The sequence below is a fragment of the Narcine bancroftii genome, chromosome 5 (assembly GCF_036971445.1).
Source record: "Narcine bancroftii isolate sNarBan1 chromosome 5, sNarBan1.hap1, whole genome shotgun sequence".
NCBI classification, from domain to species: Eukaryota; Metazoa; Chordata; class Chondrichthyes; order Torpediniformes; family Narcinidae; genus Narcine; species Narcine bancroftii.
The window spans coordinates 184010455-184025406 of record NC_091473.1 but is presented as its reverse complement, the minus strand read 5'-3'; the positions used below and the strand labels follow the sequence as shown (position 1 = coordinate 184025406).

General features: G+C 50.9%; 1 protein-coding gene across 3 annotated transcripts; it reads right to left on the bottom strand.

The window, feature by feature from the left end:
* Positions 1-2079: 2079 nt before the first annotated feature.
* On the bottom strand, positions 2080-14132 carry rabac1 (Rab acceptor 1 (prenylated)). Of its 3 annotated transcripts, none has more exons than XM_069940088.1 (6): positions 13506-14120; positions 11470-11608; positions 10985-11197; positions 4682-4779; positions 3471-3572; positions 2080-2656 (listed from the first exon to the last, which is right to left on the bottom strand). In XM_069940088.1, the coding sequence occupies exons 2-6, from the start codon at positions 11535-11537 to the stop codon at positions 2568-2570; spliced, it is 570 nt and encodes a 189-aa protein (XP_069796189.1). In that variant the 5' UTR covers positions 11538-11608; positions 13506-14120; the 3' UTR covers positions 2080-2567. The 3 variants fall into 3 exon arrangements, with proteins under 3 accessions (XP_069796189.1, XP_069796190.1, XP_069796192.1); XM_069940089.1 differs by having other exon boundaries at positions 11470-11586; XM_069940091.1 differs by lacking the exons at positions 2080-2656; positions 3471-3572; positions 4682-4779 and adding an exon at positions 9471-9867 and having other exon boundaries at positions 13506-14132.
* Positions 14133-14952: the final 820 nt, after the last annotated feature.

Here is a 14952-nt window from a genome sequence, read left to right as displayed (position 1 = left end):
ACTCCACCAGCCTCCGCGTCCAACCCATTATCCTTCCTAATTTCCAGGATCCGACTGCCACACACCATCTTGCCCTCTCTGCCTTTCGGAGGGACCATGACTCCCTTGTCCACTCATTTCTTCCCACCAATCCCTCCACCACTCCCCCTCCCACCGTGGCAGCAGGAAATGCCACACTTGCACCCCCTCCTTTGGGGCCCCAAACAGCCCTTCCAAGTTAAGCAGCACTTGTGTAACTGGGGTAGGGATGTACGGTGCTCCCATCGTGGCCTTCTCTACGTTGTAGAGACTGGGCGCAGACCGGGAGATCGCTTCGCTCAGCACCTTCGCCCCATCCGCACCAGTGACAGGGACCTCCCAGTGGCTGACCCCCTTCAATTCTGCACCCCACCCTGACGCTGACTGTCCATGTACTGTCAAACCAAGTAAATTGGAGGAACAACATTTAATTTTCTGTTTGGGCCCTCTCCAGTCGATGGCTTTAATATCACTGTCTCTGGTTTCTGTTGCCCTATTCCCTGTCAGGAATGGAGTTACAGGGAAAGGTTGAACAGGTTCAGACTTTATTCCCTGGAGCGTAGAAGAATGAGGGGAGATTTGATATTTAAAATGATGAGGGGGGAGAGACAGAGTAAATGTAGGTTGGCTTTTCCCACTGAGGGTGGGTGAGATACAAACCAGAGGAAAAGGGTCAAGAGTGAGAGGGGAAAAGTTTTGGGGGAAACGTCTTCACACAGAGAGCGGTGGAGTGTGGAACGAGAAGTGGTGAATGTGGGCCCAATTTTAACATTTAAGAAGTATTTGGACAGGTAGCTGGATGGGAGGGATCTGGAGGACAATGGGCTGGGTGCAGGCCAGTGGGACGAGGCAGAAAAATTATTCGGCGCAGACTAGAAGGGCCAAAGGGGCCTATTTCTCTACTGTGATGTACGAGTCCATCAGGGTTACGGGGGAGAAGGGCTGAGTGGGGGGATGGATCAGTTCATGTTTAGAATGGCGGAGTAGAGTCGATGGGCGGACCTGCTCCTAGATCTTGTTCCTTCCTCCATCTCTCCAACCCCTTCCCTCCTCCCCCAGTTTGCTCTACAGTACATACGTGACGTCACAGCCAACGCCCAGATTCTCTTCCCTGCAGGCAAGGCAGAATTACCAATTATTGGTCATGTCCACTTGTAAACAGATAACAAATACTGCAATGCACAGAGCATAAATCAATAAAGTGCTTAAGAGTCCTTCAACGAGTTTGTCCTTGAGGGAATCTGACGGGTGGGTGGGTGGGGGGGGAGGGGGTGGGGGGGGTGTTCCTGAACCTGGTTAGGGGAGGGGTGAGTCTTTTGGCACCTGCACCTCTTTCCTGACAGCAAGTGAGAACAAGGCGGTGAAAACCCTTGACGATCGCTGCTGCTCTCCCGATGGCAGCGTACCCCGCAGATGTTCTCATCCTCCTGCTAACCCCCCCCCCCAAAGAAAACCCTCCACCAATTTGGTTGGCGCCTGCTGACATTTTGCTTGTGCCTTGATGAAGGGCTCAAGCGCGGAATGTCAGCGATGTCATTGTTATATTTGCTGGATAAAGGACACCGTTTGACCAGCTGAGTTTCTCCAGCGTCGCATTTTGACTTCAACCGTGGGGTATGCAGACTTTCATGTTTTACTGCTCGGGGACATCTACTGGATTGACAAGACATACTCCATTGCGTCCTCTCGCAGGCCCATGGTGAATTCTGCAGAGGGTCAGATGGAGGGCAGAGGCATTCCGTCATTATTCACGGAACCCAGTGGGGCGTGTTTTCATAGGTCGCTTGCTTCAGGCGACAAGCACAACTGCAAAGTGCTGATCGTTTACCCTTGGTGACACTTCAAGTGCGTAGAGCCATTCGTTACCCGATTCTCCAATCTTTCACATGCTGCCTGACCCCCTCCCCAGCCACAGATCCCCCCCCCCCCACACACACCCTGAGAACCGACCCACATCCCATCCCCGGGCATGTACACCCATCCCCGGGCATGTACACCCCTCCCCGGGCAAAGACCCCCTTCCCTTCCATCTCCTCAACATGAGAACAGCCAGCCTTAGGATTTGGCAAACCCAGTTTATTCATGTCCTGGTGCGGTGGGTGGGATGGGGGAGGAGGGAGGGGGGAGAGGGACGAAGAAAGAGGGGGATGAAGGAGGGGGTCGAGGAGGGAGGGGGACAGGGAAGGGGAGAGAAGGGGAGGGAGGGAGAGGGGGACAAGGAGGGAGGGTGAAGGGGAGGGTCGGGGAGGGAGGGGGACGGGGAGGGAGAGGAGGACGAGGAGGGAGGGGGAAAGAGAGGGAGGGAGGCGGGGGAAAGAGGGCTGGCCGCGTTTTAATCGGAGAATTGTAGCATCGTAAATGCATGAAGAAACGCCTTTTGTAACAAGAATTCCGCTCCCTGTGGCCTGCACATCAGATGGTGAGGGAATGGCAGGGTCCTGTGTGCCAGGCCGGCTCCAGAGGGAGGGGGAGAGGGGCTGGGCCCTTCCTTCCATCCTTGCTGGCTCAGGACAGGGGCCACCCCTCAGACGTGGCTGGCACAGGGATCCTCACACTGACTCCATCTGCAGCTCCTCCCCATCTCCCGGTTCCAGCTGGTGGAAGCCGGCATGGCCGCCAATGATAACTAGGGTGGCGCCTGCGGGTAGAGGAGGGTGAGAAGAGGGTCAGAGGTGGGAGGTCACAGTGGCGGCAGGGGTCAGAGAGGGAGGGGGAGTGAGAGACTGTGGGATCCTGTGGTGAGGAGGGAGGGGGGAGAGTGAAGGGCTTCCAACATGGATACCCTGAGCTTGAGGAGAAAGGGCCTGGAGGGTCCTGAGGGCAGGTGGGCGTGAAAGGAGAGGGGGCCAGGCGGGATGTGGGAGAGCATGGGGAGGGGCAGAGTGGTCCAAAGGAGGCAGGCGAGGGGGAGAGTGGGGTGGGAGAGGCGGGTAGGATAGCACAGGGAGGGCAGAATGTCCTGAGGGAGGTGGGCAAGGGGCAAAGAGAGATCCAGAGGGAGGGGGTGGTTCGGAGGAGGAGGAGAGAGAGCTGGGGAGAGACGACGGCTGGAGTAGCCCAAGGGGGAGAGGGCCAGAAAGGACGAGTGCGAGAACACAGGGTGGGGTGGAGTGTCCCGAGGGTAGGTGAGTGGGGGGGGCATCCGGAGGGAGGACGTAGTTCAGAGGAGAAGGGGCCGGTAGAGACGAGGGAGATCACAGGGGAGGTGGGCAGTGGGAGAGGGCGAAAAAGATGAGTGGGAGATCCCAGGTAGGGGAGGAGCCTCTCAAGAGGAGTGGGCAAGTAGAGGAAAGGAGCATACCGAGGTGGGGGAGGGGGTGATTCAGAGGAGGAGAGGGTGCTGGGAGCAAGGAGTGGGAGATCATGGGAGGGGGGGAGAGCCTCCCGAGGGGAGGTGCGTTGGGGGGTGGGGTAGAAGGGGGTTCCTCGGAAGGCACGGTTTGTCCACTCACCCAGCACCCAGAAGACAGCGGAGCCTGCTCCGGCTAGCCAAAAGAATGGGAAGGCCACAGCTCCGGAAACACCGTACTGGTGGGCAGGGCTCAGCTCACGGCCTGTGGGGAAGAAGGCAGAGGCAGCTCAGTGCAGGGGGAAGTTGGGGGGGGCGGGGCTGGTGTCAGGAGGAACAAGACCCAAGTCCATGGCAGTCAGAGGCATAAATGCCTTGGCTGGGCAAGCAGAGGGCACCGATCCCCACATAGAATTCCAGTTATTCAGCACGATAACATGCCCTAGAAACGCGCCACCCAAATACATCAATTCCCATATGTTAGAGGGTGGGAGGCAACCGGAGCACCTACAGGAAACGCACATAGACTCAGGGAGAATGTACAAACGCCTTTCAGACAGCGGTGGATTTGAGTCCAGGTCATTAGCGCAGTTGATAGTTCTGCGCTAACTCTAACCAAGCTGCCTCATTCCCTTAGGCCTTGCATGCCACCTGGTTAAGTGGTTATCCGGTCAATAAGATCGAGAGAGCGCAGCGAAGATTTACCAGGATGTTGCTGGGACTTGAGGTACTGGGTTACAGGGAAAGGATGGACAGGTGAGGACTCTATCCCCTGGAGCGTCAGAGGAGGAGGGGAGATTTGACAGTGGTGTACAAAATTCTTGAGGGGTGCAGAGAAAGGATTTTTCCACTGAGATTGGGCAAGGCAAGAACTGGAGGATGTGCGTTCAGACTGAAAGGTGAGAGGTCTAAAAGGCTGGAAGGGCCTTGTTCCCGTGCCCTAGATCTAAAATTTAAAAGAGAAAACAATTAAAGTAACATTTTGGGGAACCTCTTCCCACAGAGAGCGGTGGGAGTGTGGAACGAGCTGAGTGGGTGAATGCAGAGTTGATTTTAACATTTAAGATAGATTTGTACAGGTACATGGATGGGAGGGGTATTAAGGGTGTAGATCAGTGAGACCAGGCGGAATAGTAGTTTGGCACAGACTAGAAGGGCTGAAGGGCCTATTTCTATGTTGTAATGTTCATGGTTCTACATTATGGTGAAGTTGTATCTTTCAGTGTTCCCAGATCCTTCTGTTCAACTACACTTCTCAGTGCCCCAATGCAGAAACCAATCGCAGTTCCACTCCTGGGGGTTTTGGTTTGCTGGGGGTTGGGGAGATGGGGGAGGGCATGTAGGACTCCTGCAGCAAGACGCCATCTCTCTCACCAAACAGGACCAGCCGGGACTGGGAGGCACGCAGGTGCACGATGTAACAGGCGCCAAAGAAGACGGCCAGAGCGACGAGCAGCATCGGCGACGTAACCCTGGGGAGGGGAAGAAAGAGCACACAGGTCAGGTAAGGCAGCCCCCTCTCCCCCTGCACGAGAGATCCTAGGGTGGGGGAGAGTGGGGGGGAAAAGAACCTCTGCCTCTTTCTGAGGGATCATCTCCAAAATCCCCTCCAGCTGGCAGTCTGGGACACCCAGGGAGCATCACCAAATGCCAGGCCAGTTATCCTCTCCCTCCTCTATAATCCAATCTCCCCCCCCCCCCCCCCCACAACTATTTCCCCAGGGATGCTTCCACTTCCCCCACCAAAAGGAACTCTTCGTCCCATCATTCTCCTCTATGTTCATCATGTGGATAGAACACAGAAATCTATCACACAGTCCAGGCCCTTCGGCCCACGGTGTTATGCTGACCCAATAACCCACTCTCATAACTGCCAGAAATTTCCTTGCTGCATAACCTTCCATTTTTCTGCTCTATGTACCGATTTAATTTATTGACCCTCCCTCCACCACCATTGCTGGCGGCGTATTCCATGCACCTATCACTCTGAGAAGAACACCCCCCCCACTCCCAAAATATGCTCCCTTGTGTTTGCCGTTTCCACCCTGGGGAGAAAGCCTCTGGCCGTCCACACGATCATCGACTTGCACAAGTGTTTTTTAAAATATTTTGACATAACAGGCCATTCTGGCCCATGAGCCCCTGCTGCCCAATTATACCCAATTGACCTACAACCCCCGGTACATTTTGAAAGGTGGGAGGAAACCGGAGCCCCCAGTGGAAACCCACGCAGACACGGGGAGAATTTACAAATTCCTTACAGACACCACCAGATCGGAACCCCGCTTGTGCTGTAGCAGCGTTAGAATGCATTGCCTGGGGGAGTGAGGGGTGGTGGATGCTAGTACAACTGGGACATTTGCAAGATTCTCAGACAACAGATGGATGAAATAAGAATAGAGGGTAACGGAGGGAGGGAAAGGTTAGATTGTTGCATAGGTTTATATAGGTTAGCAACATTGTGGGCCAAAGGGCCTATATATGCTGTAATGCTCCATTTAAAAGGCCTTTGGCCTCCCAACACCAGCATCTTGTACAACTCTAATGGGTCACCCCTCATCTGTCACCCAAAGAGGCAGGTCCACTCAACTTCTCCTCACAAGGCAATGCTCTCCAATCCAGGGCAGCATCCTTCTAAATCTCTCTCTCTCTCTCTCTCCTCTCCCTGGTTCACCCATCCCCTGTGAATCCTGGTCTCATCCCGACAACCCTGCCCTCTGGACGACTTCACCAATCTCGATAAAGGGTTTCGGTTTGAAATGCTAACCTATTCTTCCCCTCCACCCCCCGGATTTGTTGAGCAGATTGCGTTTAGATTCAGACAGATCCATTGAACTCTACACCCCAGAAAAAAGCTCCTTCTAGTCTGCGCTAAACGATTATTCTACCTAGTCCCACTGACCTGCCCTCCATACCCCTCCCATCCATGTCCCGGTCCAAATTTTTCTTAAATGTGAAAATTGAGCCCACATTCACCACTTCAGCTCGTTCCATACTCTCTGCGTGAAGAAGTTCCCCTAAACTTTTTTCTTTTACCCCTAACCCACATCCTCTGGTTTGTATCTCACCTACCCTCAGTGGAAAAAGTCTACTTGCGTTTACTCTGTCTAATTTTAAATACCTTAATCAAATTTCCCCTCATTCTTCTACGCTCCAGGGAATAAAGACTGAACATGTCTAACCTTTCCTATAACTCGGCTCCTGAAGTTCCTGGTAAATCTTCTCTGCCCTCTTTCTATCTTACTGATATCTTTCCTGTAGTTCGGTGACCAAAACCACACACAATGCTCCAAATTTGACCTCACAAATGTCAAGATTCATTTTATTGTCATTGTAATAAAACAGGGTCATATTACATGAAATTGCTCTGGCCTGCTGTAAGGCCAACATATTCACCATCAGCAGAAATTGCTCCTTACAGTCAAAGAAGCAAAAAAGAGATCCCTCCCCCCCCCCCCCCCCCCCAGAGTCACCGATGTCTCCCATGGATTCCCCTCCAGTGCCCCCGCAGCCACCCAGAGTCCAGTCCAAACTACTGGCAACCCAAACCCCTGACAAGGTCAGGGATCGTACTCAATGCCAAGGGGATACTCAATTTAAATTGCTGAAAGATGGTATTAAATATTTAGGGATCCGTGCAGGTAATAATTTGAAGAATATATATAAATGGAACTACTTATCGTTAAAGGTTGAGCAAGATTTTTAAAAAATGGATCACCTGTAACTTTAGTAGGAAGAGTTAATTGTATTAAGATGAATATATTCCCAAGAATACAGCATTTTTTCCAAACATTACCTATTTTAATACCTCAAAAGTTTTATTTTTCAAGAACTTTTTCAGGAAATTCCTCTGGAAAGGTAAAATATCAAGAGTGTCTATAGAAAGGCTTACAGCTTCCTAATTTCAAGAATTATTATCGTGCAACACAAAAATGAAGCTTTTTTTTAAACCTTTTTTTTCTGAAAGAAAAACTGGCGAGGGTTAAAATAGAAATGAATAAAATTGGAGAGAGAAAAGCAGAAGAGTTTATATACAAATGGGATGCAAAGTTGATGGTTGGAGAAAGAGAAAAACACCATTGTTGAAAGATCTGATTAATATGTGGCATAAGATAAATGGTGAAATTGGGGTAAGAGGGTATATACTTCACCTAAGATGCCTCTAACCCAAATTTCCCTTATATCCTCTTTCAAAAGACAATCAATTTTTAGATATTTGGTTTCATAAGTGGATTATAAATGTTGAAGGTTGGTGTGAAAGAGATCAATTAATGAACAATTGAGGAATAAATACAGAATACCCAAAATTTCCAATTGAGAGCATATTTGAGAGACATATTAGTGAAGCAGCGAAGTAGAAATTCTTGTTAGGAGAGCAATGGAGTTCTACAATATACTCGTTATTACAATGGGCAACTCCTAAATGTGGAGTTCGTAAATCTAGACAGAGATGGAAACTGGATTTAAATATCACAACAGATGAGATCTTTGCAGAGATTGTATGACTAACCCTATATATGTTGGGTTCAGTATCATTTTCTCCATCACTTATAGCTTCCAACACAGAAATTGAAGAGGCTGAAATCACTTATCAGATCAGTGTTTCAGATGTGGTGAAATTGTAGGAACTTAGTCCGGTTCCAAGCTGAGATCCTTTTGGTTGGACTTGGGGAACTCTTTGGAACAAGTTTGGCAGGTGTTGTATTTCCGCAAAATCCAGATTTATTCTTATTGGGCAATAATGAAGGAACAAGACCCAAACTAAAACTGTCAGTGTACTGATTGGGATTTGTTCATGTTGCATTAGCAGTGGCAAGGAAATGTATTGCAGTTACTCATAGAACAGAGAGCCATCTGACCACAACACGATGAAATGTGGAAATTCAAAGTTGTATTCCTTTGGAAAAAAAGTGACATAATTTAAAAAAATAAAAATGTTGCGTTTTTATAAATTTGGTGCCATATACTCAAACATTAGGTTAAAATTTACAATGCTGAGCTTCATGTGCCTCTTCGAGAATCTCCTCTGGAATGTATTAAAAGAGCGCATCCAGTGCTACGGCACTAGCCCCAGCAAGTGAACCAGCGGCCGTTCAGCCAAGGCGGCGTAGGGGCCAGCATCCCCCAACATGGCACTGCACCCCCCCCCCCCACCCCTGTTGCACAGATAGCCAACAGCTCGGGGATAGCGCGCGGGGAAGAAGGCAGTGTGTCCCAGTTCCGTTAACTGGCACCTCCTCAGCCAAGTTCGAGCCCCAGTCTCCATCAGTCCTCAGCCCCCAGCCTCCATGGGTTCCTCGCCCCGAGCAACCCTCCCGCTGTGGTCACTGATCCCGTGGGTCGTCTTGCTGCTGCTCCTTCTCAGATGTTTTCTGATGCCCTGCACCCCAGGAGTCCACAACCCCTGGTGGCAGCTGCTGATCAGAGGTGCCACCATCTTGGGCGCAGACCCCACGGACGTAGATTTTTATAAAAATGAAACCACCGTTGGCTCCTTTCACAGGCCGTTCAAAGCCTGTGCAGAGCTGACGGCAGTTGACTGAACGGTTGGACCCCACAAGAGCGCGATATCTCTGCTCCTCACTCCCTGCAGGTCCGCAGCAGTGCTTCCGTTACAGCGGCTCTGACAGCTCTGCCATTTTGGATGATTCAAACTTGTACAACTTTACCATAACATCCCAACTCCTGAACCCAATAGTTTGATTTATGAAGGTCAATAGACCAAAATGTGATGCCACTTTCGGGGAATTATCTATCTGTATTCCCAGACCCCTCTGTTCTCCCGCCCTCCTCAGTGCCCGACCATCAGGGAGTGTCTCTCAAAACCAGGCCTTCTTAACCTCTCACTCTGCCAGGGAGGGTCTTCCAATGCCAGCCCTACTCTCCCTTCACAGTCCACCTGAGAGTCTCAATGCCAGACTGACTACCCCTCACCCTCTGCCAGAGAGTGTCTCTCAATCCCAGGCCTACTGCTCTACACACTCCTTCAGGGAGTGTCTCTCAATGCCACACTCCCTCCTCCTCCTCACACTGCCAGGGAGCATCTCTCAATGCCAGGCCAACTGCCCTTCACACAGCCATCAATCAATGCCACACTAATTCTTGAATTATGTACAATATATTGTATTGAGGAGATGATTCTAATGCAGTGGCTCGTGACCTTTTATTCCCCCACTCACAAATCACCTTAAGTAATCCCTTTCTAACCACTGTCCAGGGACGGTTCCACAGCGGCGGACCTGTGAAGGGCTCTTGGGCTGAAGAACGCACAGGCGGGCAATCTGCCGGTGACCCAAGGTGAGGAACCCACGCAGGTTGCTGGCAACTGTGGTCAAAGGACTCGCACCAGGCTGCTGGAGACTGGTTGAAGGGGCACTGAGATGTGAGGGGGTGCCGAGGGCGCAGAAGGGAATTCCTGATCAGGTCGGAGGTTTGGATCGGGTTGCCAATGGACTGAACAGGAGTCCGAGCATCTGGAGAGGCCGCGGGAGAGCTGGAGGTGAATCCATGGACATTTTGTGACGCTGGAGGGACCCTCTTTTGCTTCTCTCTCTCTGACTCTAAGGAATGTAGAGAAATTTAACAGGTTAGGTCTTTATTCCCTGGAGCGTAGAAGAATGAGGGGAGATTTGATAGCAGTATTTAAAGTTAAGGGGTACAAAGAGAGTAAATTCCATTGAGGTCAGCTGAGAAACAAACCAGAGGACAGCATTCTCATCCTCACTTGGGAGGATCACCTAATTCCAGGCTGAAGACATTACCTTACTGGGGAGAGTTTCCCAATTGCAGGGTGCATTCATCTTACTAGGGAATGTTTCCCAATTGCAGGCTACATTCATCTCACTAGGGAGTGTTTCCCAATTGCAGGCTGCATTCATCTCACTAGGGAGTGTTTCCCAAATCCAGGCTGCATTCACCTCACAAGGGAGTGTCTCCCAATTCCAAGCTGCATTGACAACCTCACCAGGGAGTGTCTCCCAATCCTGGTTGCATTCCCAGCTTCACTAGGGAGTGTCTCCCAATCCTGGTTGCATTCACATCTTCTCTAGGGAGTGTCTCCCAATTCCAAGCAAGTCACTGCTTACACCAGTGGTTCCCAACCTTTTTCCTCTCACATCCCACTTTAAGTAACTCCTCTGCCATGGGTACTCTGTGATTAGTAAAGGATTGCTTAAGGTGGGATGTGAGTAGGAAGGGAAGGTTGAGAATTACTGCTCTAGAGCCAATTATTACTGAAATATTTTGCTTGAGAAAAATGGTAATTGGCCCATTTCCATTGGAGTTCTGAAACCGTGCACATAATGAGTCAATGAGGTACAATTAAAACACTCGTTTTCAAACTTTTCCTTTCCACCCACATACCACCTTAAGCAATGCCTTACTAATCACAGAGCACCGATGGCATAGGGTTGCCACTAGGAGTGGAAAGAGAAAGGTTGCGAACCACTGGCTTACACCCTCACCAGAAGCATCTCCCCACTCCACACCAATCACTGCATACACAATTACTAAGGAGCGTATCCCAACTCCTGGGGAGTCACCGCTTACAGGCCCAGCCCCTCACCTGTGCCCACCCAAGGGACCAGCCCCCTCAACTCCCCGTTGGACAGCAGGACAGGCCTGCACCTGGCTGACCCACATCGGAACCTCCCCACACCTCCGACACTGGATACTCACACGCAGTAGACGATAAGTCCCAGGAAGACAAAGATGTAATTGCTTTGGAAGTACTCGATGTTGTGGACCAGCCGCTTGCACATCTCGCCCAGGTTCTGGGGCCGGGAGAAACGCTTCTGGTCGACAAAGTTGGCCCAGGGCCGGATGGTCAGGTGGCGCCTCTCAATCCACTCCCTGGCTGGGCCCTGCGAGATAATCTTGGGGATGTAGATCCTGGCGAAAGGGGATTAAAGGGTGAGAGGGGTTAAAGAATCTGTCACCCCAGCCAGCGCCACTGGGAGACCAGACCCCCTCCCCAATGCAGACTGCCTCTGCCCCAGACTGACCTCCCCCCCACCTCAGGGTGAGGGTGAAGGCGGTGCTCACTCCAGGGGACAGGCTTTGCCATCAGACTGATCCCATCCCCCATCCCAGTCTGGGAGAAAGCTCCAGACCTAGAGGTGACCTTCCCCAACCCCACACACCCCAGTGTTGCGTCCCCTCACCTGCCCGTCACCCCCACTGTATCCTCCTCCTTGGTCAGAGAGAACACGTCATCCACCTTGGTTGCCATGGCTCCTGGACTCCGTTCCAAGTCAGGTGAGGAACAGGATGTATGTCAGCTGAGCAAGAGGAAATAACAAGCTGAAAAAGCACACAAATAAAAACATCAGGCACCACGCCCTGGTCCTGGGTTGCAGTTATCCCCTGCTAACCCTACACCTAAACCAGGGGTTCTCAACTTTTTACTTTCCACTCATATCCCACTTTAAGTAATCCCAAAGCCCTCGGTGCTCTGTGATTAGTAAAGGATTGCTTAATGTGGGTGGGAAGGGAAGGTTGAGAATCACTGCTCTAGACCCAATTGTTACTGAAATATTTTGCTTGAGAAAAATGGTAATTGTCCCATTTCTTTTGGAGTTCTGAAACCGTGAATATAACAAGTCAATGAGGGATGATTAAAACATTGGTTTTCAAACTTTTTCTTTCCACCCATGCAATCCCTCACTAATCACAGGGCACCGATGGCATGGGATTACATTAAGTGGGATGTGAGTCTCCCCCTGCTTTTCCCGATCGAATGCGACCTACAAATTTCCCGATGACACCACGGTCATCGGCAGAATCACAGATGGCAACGGGGAAGCGTACAGGTGGGAGGTCTATTGGCTGGTTGACTGGGGTCACAATGTTTGCAAAGCCAAGGAGATAATTGTGGACTTCAGGAGAAGGTGACCCGGTCCTCATTGAGGGGTCGGCAGTGGAGACGGTACCAGACAATTTTACACAGGCCGATGCAATCGTAAAGAAGGCTCGCCAGCGGCTCTACTTCCTGAGAGGTTTGAGGACATTTGATATGTCACCAAAGACGCTTGCAAATTTCTACAGGTGTACCATTGAGATTCCGTCTGGTTGTGCCACTGTCTGGTTCGGAGGTCCCAATGCTCAGGACAGGAAAAAACTCCAGAGGGTTGTTAACTCGGCCTGCAACATCACGGGCTCCAGACTTCACTCCATCGAGGAGATCTACAAAAGGCGGTGTCTTAAGAAATCAGCCTCTGTCCTCAAGGACCCCCACCCCCCCTCCCAGTCTGTGCTCTCTTCTCTTCTGATAACATCAGGAAGGAGGTCAGGAGCCTGAAGATGAGCGCCCAACGGCACAAGGATGGCTTCTTCAAGAATCAGAATTTATTGTGATGAACATCAGAAAATTCATTGATTTGCAGCAACATCACAGTGGAAACATTTATATTAACCAAATTAGGGCAATAAATAAAAATAGTGCAAGAAAAAGAAAAAGTCAAAGTAAGGCAGTGCCTGTGGATCATTGTTCACTCAGGTGGAGGGGAAGAAGCCGTCCTTGTGACACACCGAAGCGCTTCAAACTCCTGCTGGTGAACTTTCTCGTGATTGCATCGACATGGAGGCTCCAGGACAGATCTTTGGAGATGTTGACACCCAAGAATTTGAAGATCTTGGCCTTCTCCACTACCGAGCCCTCAATGAGGACTGGGTTGTGTTCCCCTGACTTCACCCTGAAGTCCACAATCATCTCCTTGGTTTTGCTGATGTTGAGTGCCAGGTTGTTGTTGTGACACTACTCAATGAGCTGATTGATCTCCCTCCTGTACAGTTCCTCATTGCTGTCTGTGATTCTGATGACAACTGAGGTGTCAGCGGCAAACTTGTTGATGGCATTTGATTTGTGCCTGGCCACACAGTCAAGGGTGGAGCAGTCATCTGACACCTCATCCCCGAGTACAGGGACCCTCAGACACACCACTCCCCCCCCCCCCCCGGTACAGGGACTCTCAGACTTACACAGTTCCCCGTCAGTACAGGGACCCTCAGACTGATATCGCACCCGCTGGGTACAGGGACCCTCAGACACACCACTCCCCCCGGTACAGAGTCCCAAAGACTGACACCACACCCCCTGGGTACAGGAACCCTCAGACTGACACCGCAACCCCTGGGTACAGGGACCCTCAGACTGACACCTCACCCTCTGGGTTCTGGGACCCTCAGACTGGCATCTTACCTCCCTCGATTCACCTTCCGGTGTTCAGCTGGCAACGGAGATGACGTTACGACCCGCAGTCGTCCAATCAAGTCCCAGGGGCTCGAGCCACAGGCCAGTGGGCGGGCACGAAGGCGGCCAATCACCGTCGCGTCAGGTTTCAAGTCGCACCAATCAAGGTGGGGGAGGGCTGAGCCTTCTGGGCCGGTTGCCAGGCGACGGGCGTACGGGAAGTGGCGCGGGAGGCCGGGATATTCCGTCAATCACCGCTGGGTGGGCTCGGCCGTCAGTTCAGTCAATCACCGCTGGGAGCGGAGCTGGAATTCGTACGTCAATCACCGCTGGGAGGGGTCTTCGATCTGCTCAGCCTATCGCAGCTGGGCCGGTAGGCGTTCTCCATCAATCACCGCTGGGCGGGGACGGCGGCTGCTCAGCCAATCGCATCAGAGGTGAGGCCGGGTCTGTCTGTCAATCACCACTGGGGCGGGTAGGCAGTCTGCTGAGCCAATCGTTTCAGAGAAGAAGCCTGGGCTGTCTATCAATCATCGCTGGGCAGGGTCGGATCAGAGAATGGCCGTGACCATCTGTCAATCAGCGGTGGGTTGGGTGTGGTCGCGGGTCTGCTCAGCCCATCGCAGTTGGCCGGTGGGCGAGAAATCCGTCAATTATGGTTGGGTGGGGCCTGGGTTTCCTCAGCCAATCAACGCTCGGTAAAGTTGCGGTCGCTTCACCAATCACAACGCTCAAAAATTGTAACCATTGCTGATGAATGGATCGGGGAAGAAGCGCGGCCTCGTTGATTACACAGATGCAATTTATTATTGTCAGAAGTACAAATTCTCACACATGAGTCTCTTTAAAATTGATGACACGACAAGCTTTATTTACAAGTCTGCAGAGTTGGACTCAACTGGCTTCTCGCCAAGTCAAGCCCCGATACATACAGTGCATTGATTTTTATACCTTTTTTTGTTTGTCCTTCCCCTTCTTTTTAACAGTTTTAATTGGTTAGTTTTTGCAAAATCATCCTAAGTACACTTGCATTTGTAATTATCATGTTTGTCACGTACACTACGAACTCTTACACACACTAAATTCTGTTTCTCACTATTTTTATCAATCTTTGGCTCCTACATGTCTCTCTGTGACCATGAAAATCTCTGTTTGTTATAACATTGTCTAGCTGAACTTTTATGGTAAGCTCCCTGTCTATTCTGGCTTCCCCTTTTATGATTAATCATCACATTTTAACTTAAGCCCTTTTTAACCTAAATTCTCTATCTATAACAATCCACCCCTTTCTTTCTTTAAAATGTGTGTATTATTTCTGAATGGGGACCTTAACCCAGGGAAGAGAACCATCTTCTGATAAATCAATTTCGTGCTGAAGTAAAATTCTAACTGGGTCTCCCAGGCCCCCTGGTTGCATGGTCTGCTGGACCATCGAAATCACTAGGCTGCGCAGACA